This window comes from Ptychodera flava, unplaced genomic scaffold, assembly GCF_041260155.1.
Source record: "Ptychodera flava strain L36383 unplaced genomic scaffold, AS_Pfla_20210202 Scaffold_30__1_contigs__length_3116999_pilon, whole genome shotgun sequence".
Lineage (NCBI taxonomy): Eukaryota > Metazoa > Hemichordata > Enteropneusta > Ptychoderidae > Ptychodera > Ptychodera flava.
The window spans coordinates 2,235,312-2,246,160 of record NW_027248352.1 but is presented as its reverse complement, the minus strand read 5'-3'; the positions used below and the strand labels follow the sequence as shown (position 1 = coordinate 2,246,160).

General features: G+C 38.1%; 1 protein-coding gene across 1 annotated transcript; it reads right to left on the bottom strand.

Moving 5' to 3' along the window:
- Positions 1-270: 270 nt before the first annotated feature.
- LOC139127320 (FAST kinase domain-containing protein 1, mitochondrial-like) lies at positions 271-9,291 on the bottom strand. The gene is made up of 7 exons (XM_070693238.1): positions 9,199-9,291; positions 5,705-7,828; positions 4,344-4,463; positions 2,882-2,995; positions 2,125-2,275; positions 1,226-1,340; positions 271-763 (listed from the first exon to the last, which is right to left on the bottom strand). Exons 2-7 carry the CDS (start codon positions 7,311-7,313, stop codon positions 674-676), a joined length of 2,199 nt encoding a protein of 732 aa, XP_070549339.1. The 5' UTR covers positions 7,314-7,828; positions 9,199-9,291; the 3' UTR covers positions 271-673.
- Positions 9,292-10,849: the final 1,558 nt, after the last annotated feature.

The following is a 10,849-nucleotide window of genomic DNA, read 5'->3' as shown; positions in this document are numbered from 1 at the left end:
ATATGGAGTTGATGATCAACACTTAGGTAAATCCATCAATTGTAAGTGCAGTTCAATACACCTTTTCAGTAGCCCTGTCTGATTACAATCAGATATGCAATGATGTCAAAAAGTCATTGAAATGAAAAGTGCTCATAGGCCTTACTCATATGACATCACAATTAAATTGTGCTATGTGGCCTTATCTGATATGACATCCCAAGATTTAAATTGAATACATGCTTAGATGCTTTAAATAAATTTCTTCATTTCCCCCCCCCCCCCCCCCCGTGGTAGGTTTTCAGAGAAAATTACGAAAACAAACACAATATGAACAATATTACAAATAAAAATTTGATTTTCCCAAAAGAAACCATAAATTGAGCTTATGTTAATACACTTGTGTGTTTTTGTCTAGTTTGTTCTTCTTCCTGGCTGGTCAAAAATCCAAAGATAGCAAACAAAGAATTTTCTTTAAATGGCCTTTCAGAAAAAGTATTTTGCAAGCAATGTACCAGAATGTATTTGGAGAAATTTCTGTCAATCAAGTAAAGTGAAAATAGCCATATTCGCTTGCACAACACTGTAGTATGCAATTGGTATTCTGTATAATTTAAATATATACGTGAATCAATCAGCATTCAATCCAAACATTCATGAATGTTGTTCTATAACTGTGTTCAATATTGTGAGTTTACACATTTTGAAATATTTTCTTGATGAGATAGCCTTCCCGGTCTTGCTGTGAAGATAGCGTCATTGACTTCCACTCAAAGTGGGGAATCTAATGGAAGAAATATATGGCAACCATTAGAGGAACCCTGAGTAGAAATATTTTAATGTTTCATCTCCGTGGTTTGGACAAAACCTATTGCTGCAAATAGTTATAGTGGAGTAATGTTGAACCAGTGGGAATTTTGGTGAATTGGTTTGGGGTAATCACACTTGGAGAACAATTTTTGGACATTCTCATATTTGAAATATCTTTTTGATCTGCGATTTGTGTGGACTAATAATGTAACCTGAAGCGATGTGAAGTTTTCAGTGTCTTTCATTTGTGAAAGTTAGAAATATCTTGTAATTCACAGACTTTGTGTCACATATGGCAGACATATTGAATTACAAATATCGGCAAAATTTATGCAAGTTGTTTTTCTTGACCCAAACTTTCCATTTTGATCTTTGATTTTTATTATTGATATAGAAAGGAATTATTTTTCTTTTGAAGAGTTACAATGTCACTTACAATAACATATTTATATCCCATAATTTCAAGATGGCGTCTCTTCATTTCTTGGTAACCTATTGGATGGTGCATGTTGGAGCAGAAATACTTGGCACCAAGATAGTCAATGGCAACTCTGTGGGAATAAACAACAATGGAATGAGCTTATCCAATGCACAGAATGTATGAAAGAAACAATAGAGGTACCGGTACAGGTGTAAACTTTGATTGACTTTTCAGTTTTTTCGTTTCAGAGATCAAGTGCAAGCTCTTGTTCCACAGACCAAGGCATACTGAAAAACAAATCTTCTGCTTGTCAACCACAGCATGTACCGGTATACCGGTATATTTAAATTTAAATTTTATTGTGGACTAGAATTCACCGGCCAGCAACAAAATTTTTTCTAATGCAAGTAAAGACTGAGTGGACAAGCTGAATGCTGTGTATCTTCATATACCGGTACTTTGTGGTAACTATTGCTGATATTAAAAACAAAAATAGTTTAAACAGCCAGCAAAATTTGCAGCTATAGTCTCTTTAGATTACTCTTTCTCTCATATTGTGACACATCAGTATAAATATCCAGGGGTACTTTATATTGCCATTTCCAATTTCTGTTTGTGCCAATATTTAGAGACAACTTCCAAGGAAGCAAATATTGCACATCACAAGATGTGATGAATTTTAATACACTGACAATCAAATGTGGGTGTAATTTTAGCATTTCTTTGACAGGATATGTATGAAAGCTGAAAGTTGTAATAGTTTGTTTCTACTTATACAAATTATAAACTGTGAAATCTTGACATTCCATAAACTTAAGTTTATATACTTCAAACACAGGTGTATTGTAAACATGCAATAGTTCACTCCGAGTATTGGTTCAAAAAATCTCATACATACAAAGCACTCAACCAACCTCTGTGCTCCTGTTGGCAGCTGCTTCTGCATGACTCCCCATTGAATATTATGGGATGTATCTCCTTTCCGACCCTGGGTCAGGTTCAGTGTACTGCCATAGTCAGCACAGACCAATGGTTGGTTGTCTTTGGACAATACCATGTCAAAACCTGCAATCAGAGATTTTGAAAAATTTACGTGAAAATCAATCTTCACAGAAAGTATACAGACGAATGACTATTCAATCAGTCAGTACAGTACCGTAAAATTTAAAATGTATCACTTGTCGAAGATTTCAATTTTTCGCACAAGTTATTCTTTTCTCAGGGCTTTACAAATGCTGATGAAATGTTTACTATTTTACAACCTGTAGAGAAAGCAACCCTTATGAAATGTTTTTAAGAATCTGTTCATTGCCTTACAATACATTTGACTGTTGACATTTGCTTGACTCATTGTGATCTCTACATACAAGGTGCACTTTTGCTTATCTCAAAACCAATGAAAAGACAGGGAAAAATTGGTAGCATTCCTTTCAGCATGCAAAAATGTGCTACAGTGTATTATACATGGCTCTTCAAATAAAATACACGCTGCAGCCTATTTTCCAACATGCATACCAACATGTCAACTACCAGCCGAATTATTTCACTGTCTTTGAGCTAGTTAAAATTACTGACCCATATGCCTGGGATGGTTGGCTCACTCAACCCTGTAACAGACATGATCACACAATAGCACATCAAACTACATGTAACATGTGGGAAAGCACTCACCTAGTTTGTATAGGTATGGTGTGAAGACACTCCTTCTGAAATATCCAGGGCCACCCAGGATGTTGGTAAGGTGGATTTCAATGTTGTCAAGTATGGTTACTGTCTGTGACTGTCCTGATGAAAGAACAACAGATATATCACACAGATAACCAGATGTACATACAGATACATGTATAGATTTGAGGATCTTATCAACTTGGCGATAGTTTTTCATGAGACAAATTTTGATATAGACTGTAAGATCCTCATCATATCACTGATGATGGAAATTATAGAGAGGAAAAAGAATTCTAATTCTCAGACATTAACCCTTTCACCACCGTGGTTTGAACCAATCCGATTGTTTTCTATGGTAAAGTTGGACCTCCAAAGAGGGAAATAGGGGTGGAAGGGGACTGGTGGAAGGGTTTGTTCCAAAAATCCATTCACATTCAAAGGCAAACATATTCAGTGTGTTTCAGAAAGTCCTGTTGTATTGTAAATCCACACATACAGGTACTTTACTGAACAGACATATGTTCATTGTATTTGCTTGTCCATCAGATCAGTAAATTTGTAAAATCAGTAGTCTTGCAGGACAAACAAATAATCTGTTTTAGATGGTGTGCTGTATTGTAAATCAAAATGTACAGATAAAATACTGAATTAAAGCACATTCATTGAATTTGATAGTCCATCAGATCAGTAAAGTTGAAAGTTGAAAGTATGATGGCCTTGGAACTAGAACACTGGATTTACTGACGGCCGGTAATCTATGATTGGTAACACAATATATCTTTATTACATGCCTCAATGTGAGTACAAATCAGTGCATTGATTTGAATAGGAACATCCAGGGAGTTGGCCGGCCGTGTGAACAATTTACGGACCGGCTTCCCAGTCTGGTGAAGCCCTTCGATGTTTTGACATCAAAATAGATGCGTAACGCTAGATGTAATATATCAATGTGCACAGTGCTATTTGGACTTCCGTTAAAATCTGTTTGACGCTGGTCGACAATGGCAAAATTGTTTGAGAATGCCCTGCATGTAACGAAATGTCATATAGCGTAAACTGTGGAGATGCGTGTAATAAAAATATTATTACCTGAATACATGGGTTTATGTGCCCTCGCAGCAGGAGACAATTTGCTCTGTCGGGCAAGTTGTCACCTGCTTTCGGGCACATACACACATGTATTCAGACAATAATATAGGATGTATAGGTAACCAGGTGTATATAGCAATTTAACCAAACATATCATGGAATTTCTACTTACTCTCACAATGAATAAAAAGATACAGTAAAACAAAGATTGGACTTCTTCAAGTCTTTTTTTTTACCGGTACTGTGTATATTTCATACTCAAAAGTGAAACTCTACGTTCCAACTTCAATTCACCTGTATTATATTCAAGCATTTTGAGGTGTGTAAAAAGTTCACAAATGTAAGGTGAATGTCACTCATGGATGAATATACCAACCTCTGTGCATGAATTGATCATGAAACCATGGTAACTTCATTTCTGGACATTCCAACTGTACACACCGGTTCAGCTTCATCAGCCTGCCTTGAACTTGTTTCCTAAATCCAACAGTTGACCCTATAACATCACAAAAGAAAATTTACTCTAATATCTTGTCAAGTGCCTGGACTTACAATATGAAACTGACTTTACAAACCTTATTATTGGAAGAATAATAAACAGTATTTAAGTTACTTTCAATTGAACTTTTGATGTCAACACCCTACATTTTTAGTAACTGAAATTTTCGTTTGCAGCACTACAACCTTTGTCAGCAGAATAACCCAATCTCAATGTTGTGACCTTTGGCCACGGTCATGACATTTATATCGGGTTATTCTGCTGACGAAGGTTATAGTGCTGCAACCGAAAATTTCAGTGATTAAAAATCCTGCGTGTTAAGATCAAAAGTTAAGTGACAGTAATTAGCTACCAACACAGATGAATTTCCATGCAAAAGTATTTAAGTTGAAGGGTTATGTGGACGGACCAAAGTACATTTGAAAGATGCAGACTTTTTCTGCTGTTCTAAATTTTATCATTCTGTGAAAGCAATTATAAGCAGACTATTATTCAAATGACCAACTGAGTACACCACATACATCAAGCATTTGGACAGTGTACTACACAATATTTCAATCAAGCAGAATTCAAGAAATACACTTAATATCTCTCCTGATGAATGAGTAAGGGAAACCTGCATTGTCTTGGAGTTATTGTTATCACATTTTGTTTATTACCATTATTTTTTATAATAAACTCTGTTTTATAATGGCAAAATTTTCTAGACAGATTCATCATTTGACAAAATGTTTTTTCTTCTCAATGACAATAATTATATACACTAATACAATAACAATTATATATATATATATATATATATATATATATATATATATATATATATATATATATATATATATATATATATATATATACACACACACACACACCAGTGTATATCTTCTCACTGAAATGTTCTAAGCCATTAATTAGCATGACTAGTCACCAAGGTAACCGGATTAGAACAGCTCAAGTCAGCGTAGCCAAAGATGGTGTAAAACAAGGCGAGTTGATGGTTAGTATATTCAGTACATTCAGGTAAGAGGGAGACATGTAAGGGTCTTCAACATCCTTGTTGCTTAGCTATTTGCTGGGTGAACTCCTCCATCACACAGGTTGTTGATTTCAGGGAGAAACAAGATGTGATTCTTTGAATGTGGCAGTAAGGTTTAAATTGTTTTCAATAAATCCTTACCCAAGGATATTAACTTCTGAACTGTTTCTTTGTATAATTAGTATTCAAGACATGTACTTACTTTCTATAACTTGATCCAGTTTTTCCAGAAACCTCACGCTGAAAATGAAACTGATCAGATCTTCTGGGAAATACTGGGCTATGGCTAGCTGATAGGCACAGTCAACGACCTCCATAGGGTCCCTCCAGATCTGCAGATTACCGAGACAGGCTTTGATACAAGCCTGATAGAACTCATCAGCATTTGCAGGTCTGCGATTCAGTTGTGAGTACGCAGTGAGAACACTGTTCAGTTGTGACAGGGACATCTTGTAGACATGCTCAGGTATTGTTAGTGCAATGTTATCGAGGATGTTCGAGTAATAAAGGCGATTTTTGACGAGAAAATTGGCAACCTGAGGCAGTTTCTTCCAAGCAATCAGCTGGTGGCTTTCTCCACCTGTGCTGACCTCCGAGGAATTTTGGTTCATGTTCTCCAGCAGTGAAAAACACTGTGTGTTTAACCTGTTCATTGTTGAAAGGAATTTCCGTCTTTTTGCAACGGGACTCTTCAGAAATGGGTGATTCAATATGTGTCTTAACGCCCTTGTTGTCAGGCTGAGCTTGTGAATGTCAAACGTGTGGTACGAACTTACAACTTTCTGCAAGATTAAACTATGCGACTCAGGGAACGGCTCCGGTAGATACGACAGGGATCTCACAATGCGCGGAACATTGCTTGGGTTAATGTTGTTGGCCAATGCACACATCAGCTGGCCATGAATCCTATTCACCGATTCCACATCTAAGTCTTGCAGCATGTGGTTCTTGCTGATCCTGATCACCTCACGATGGCTGGCGTTCTTTAGTAATCTCACCAGCACCCTGGGGAGCGCCTCGGTCAAAACTGGTGACCAATAATTTGACCAGCTGACAGCACTGCAAAGTCTTACAAAGGATTCAAGGGAAATGCAATCTAATTTCTCAAGAAGGATCGTCTCAAGTTTGCCGACAATGTCACTAGAAGAGCCGTGCTTTATTACCATTTCAAAAAGTCTTGATACGTCATCTGGGTCTTTACATTCACTGAGCAGTTCATTCACCCTACAAAGAATACTGTCTCTCACACTCTCATTTCTACACTCCAATTTGTGATAGAACATAGACAACATGTAGAGCCACTTTGTGTCAAATTCTTCTATTTTTGGTTGAAGTAGAAACAAGCATTTTTCAATGAGCAGTTGATTCGGGTTGTTTGCATTTTCTATAGCATATAATATTTTTCGAATTGTGAGTTGGCTCGGCTCTCCAGAATTAAGCAAGCTCAGTGTCCTTGTCATCAGCTTGGCCTGGAATTTTCCAGAGGTGAGATGGATGACTGCGTCCATAAGGATGGCAAATGACGGCAGATCTTGTGCCTGGAAACAGTTGAGGTTTTTTCTCATCAGCTCAGCGACTCTGCCCGTGATTGGACTGTTGTGGCGATTCATGAACTGCAGACAGACAACAAACTTCGCCAACTCTGCAAAGTTCATCGTGTCCAACCTCTTCTGAGCCTCTTGCAGTAACCTGTGCACGGCAGGACCGCTTGAGAGGTGTCCCCCCGGGAGATAGGTCAGAATGTAAAGAGAACTGAGAAGAGCTGTAGTGTCACAGTGCACGGCATTGTCTGCGAGGGACGCCAGGAGCATCTTGCCAGCCGATGCTGAAGTGTTTTCTCAAATTTCCTTTCATCTTTGGGTTCCATTTTCTGCAAATGATGAAGTCTGGATAGAGCAGCTGATGACACTTCGCACGGCAGAGGTGTACCACTGTAGTTATCTATTATATCTAACAGTTCGCCAACTGTGTCTACTTGAATGATGTCAGTGATAATGCTTTCCACATAACTTTCTGCATAAACATGACTTCCATTTTCTGCATGAAACTTGCTGCCATTGTCTTGAGTTAGGACTGCTGGCCACACAGTCTGACTCAGATTCCTTTTAAATCCTATGCCATCGAGGCACAAGACAGGTACAAGCTTCCTTGAAGTTGCCCTGACAACAAACGGTACATGAATTCGGCACTGCAATCCAATCCCCTTTAGAAACACTGCCGCTCCTGGTTTAAACATTTTCCTCATCAGCACTGGTGACCTTGTGCCAAACTTAGTTCAGTCTCTGCTATGTCACCATAATGTGTAAATGTCTGACAAGTCTTCAGCCTGTAAATGTTTCAAGAAATGATTTTTGTTAAATTGGGAATTATTGTTTTGTCAACTTTTACGCTCCTCATATGTATTAAAGCTTAACCTGACTGACTGAGCGATTATACTCAAAGTTGTTTCCCACAAAATCTTGTAATACATAATACCACAGACTGTAGAGAGGGTCTATGCTCATACTTAATTGTAGGAAATTCAGCAGTGCAAACAAAATTATGATGATATCAATGTAACCAAACTTGACATATAATATCCATGCAGGCATTCTGGCAGCCTATGCACAGCAAGTTTCAGCATTTCAAGAACTACAGGCAAGTTATTGAACAAAACTTATTCTTTGATTTTTAGATATGTAGAGTCATCAAAGATAAAGTGAGCTGGCTTCTTAAAAATAGCTGTAAGCACACCTGCCAACAAGGAATTCATAGTGGCAAGAGTAACACACTGTACCATATGGGGACCTGGGATTACAAATGCTGTGGTAGTGGCCCAGGTTCCCATGCAGACACTTCGCACCGAAACCGTTTTCCACCAAAACAACCTCATACAAACACCTACTTCACCCTGGCAACGCCACTTTGCCCAAAACTATTGCCAACCGGTAAGCTTAAAATCAGTTAACCAACCACTGCCATCAAAGTTTTCACCACCTTTCTATCATCCCAGGACTAAAGTCTTTAAAGTGTACACACATCGAGAAAATGAAATTGTGCAATTCTGCGCAAGGCATCTGAGTTGTAGCATTCAGTGGATATTTATGATTTTATGCATGAATAAATGGTTCATGGTAGCCAAAATGTCTTGACACAGTGGTGAAGTGGGTTTTATTACTGTTGTGTGGGCGAGGTAGTACTAGGGACAAGGCGGTATTGTATGAAGTTTGTAAGGGACGACCTGGTTTTGGTGCAAAGTGTCTGGACCCTAGAAAGAGAGATCCGTCGTTAGAGGACGTTCCCTCCCCTCGAGGGACGGATCTTCCAGATCTTCCACTGTCTGGACCCCAACCAAGAAGGCTTTGTGAAGGGGCTGCACAAAATACAAGTCTGAGAGTTTCTCGTGTGTGGTTAGGTGCCCGTGGTTAGGCAGCCTGTTAAGAATTAAATGCCTCCGTATTCGTTTGTGGTGGTCGTCATTCGATATTGCCTACGTGATTTGTGTGACAATGAGAATTTCATGTCCCTAAACGCACAACAACACACGTTTTGAAGAATATGCCTATGGCGACACCCACTGACGGGGAAGCTGCGGCTTCCGCAAGTCATACACGAAAATAGGCATTTTTTTTTGCCTGATGCTAACTCTTCCAGTGGTATACAAGTAATATAAAAATAACTTGTAATGTAACTTAAAAACCAAACATCAATACTCACAAAGTAAAGGAAGGGAGACGAATTAATGTTTATAGGGACGCCATCTTGGAGCATGGTCACAGGTTAGCCATGTGGAGTCTGGTGTCCTTAGGTGACTCCACCGAGGGGCAAGGACATTGAGGGCGCTTCAGTAGGGCACTCGGTGTTTTTCTTTCGTTTTTCATCAGCAATCTGTACAAGACTTTGTTTGGTGCACAGGAACATTTTAATACAGTGAGTGACCTTCACTATATTTCTATAACTTTGGTTATAGTATTGTCGCCTGAAAACCTGTTTACTTGATATCATTGACATCATTACTCAGTCCGACTACGAGGACTGCAGTATAGTGATTTCTAGTCAGCTGCATGGCTTTTTAACGTGGTTTAGGGAAGGAGCTTTTGATAGATATGGAAGATCAAATAGGAAATAACATAGATAACAAAAAGTGAGATAAAAATTAGTTTTTTTGTGTTTGGGTTGATGAACAAAGAACAGGGGTGCTAATATTTTCAGAACTTCAAGTACACACAATATGAGGATTTCTGCACAGATTTCCTTGAAATCAAATTTACTGTTCCTGAATTTACCATAAACATAGTGTAAGACACGCCAAAGATACTGAGTGAACATACAGATCAAAAATAGAGACATCCCTATCAATGTAGAGTCCTCAATCGTAATAGTAGTGAACACAATCTCAATTCCCATTCTTTCCTGGTTACTTAGCGATAACAGTTTGGCTCAAACTGGGCCAAAAATCGACAGGATAAGTCAATATTTTTGTACTTGTGATTTTATTGTACACATTGGTCAAAAGTACATTCACCTGATGTAGCAGTTGACAAATATCAAATGCTTTAACAATTTCAAATATAGACAAGTATCTCAAGAACCACAAATTCATTTGTGGAAACCTCAAAGAGAGTTCATTTGAACATACAAATCACAGGTGAATGGTTTAAACCATTGCTATCTTGGGAAGTTGGACCCTCACACACTTGGTATGGGGGTGGACAGATAACAACGACTGATATGTTCCCCATTGGACTTGTTAACGCTGATGATAATTTTCTGTGTAACACAGAGAGTTATGTTGATGAGTATTTTCAGATTTATTATTCTGTGTAGTTCTATTATTAATCTGGTGTAATGGTGTCATTTAACCAGCGAGAGGGGAATTAGTGTCACTACAAAGTCTGCAACTATGAAAAAATACTCCACTGAGTGAAATAAAAATTTCGAATTTCCATCATCAGCTTGTTGTGATCAAGTCACACTGTTTAAATGTTCACCCCCATATCCCAATAAAGAGGTCCAACTTTGAAAGCAATGCAATTGGTCCAAACCACGGCGATAAAATGGTTAAAAAGCACGGACTGCACATAAGGATTGGATGGCCGATAAAAATTGCATGCTACACAACATGAAAGTTGTACAAACATGCCTTGCTAAATTTCATGCACCATGATAAAAATACTGTCCGACATTTCATTCTGATTAGATAAACTACATGTACGAAACATTATAGATACTTGACTACCTGCCTGTTGGGGAACTAACCAGTAGTGGAAACTTCAACGAAAACTGACATGTGAAATAGAAATAGAGCGTTAGTAAACAGTGGCTTATCCCTGACTTGTAACAATAGGTTGTGCCTTGATTCTGCAAT

Bases quoted from the DNA above. Each gene is read 5' to 3' on its own strand.
- LOC139127320 (XM_070693238.1), bottom strand. From the start codon at position 7,313: ATGCTCCTGGCGTCCCTCGCAGACAATGCCGTGCACTGTGACACTACA. The intron at 2,996-4,343 runs GTTGGTATATTC...TTCTTTCATCAG, and splicing joins TGATCAATTCATGCACAGAG to GACAGTCACAGACAGTAACC. The intron at 764-1,225 runs GTAAGTGACATT...TTCTTCCATTAG, and splicing joins TGGGATATAAATATGTTATT to ATTCCCCACTTTGAGTGGAA.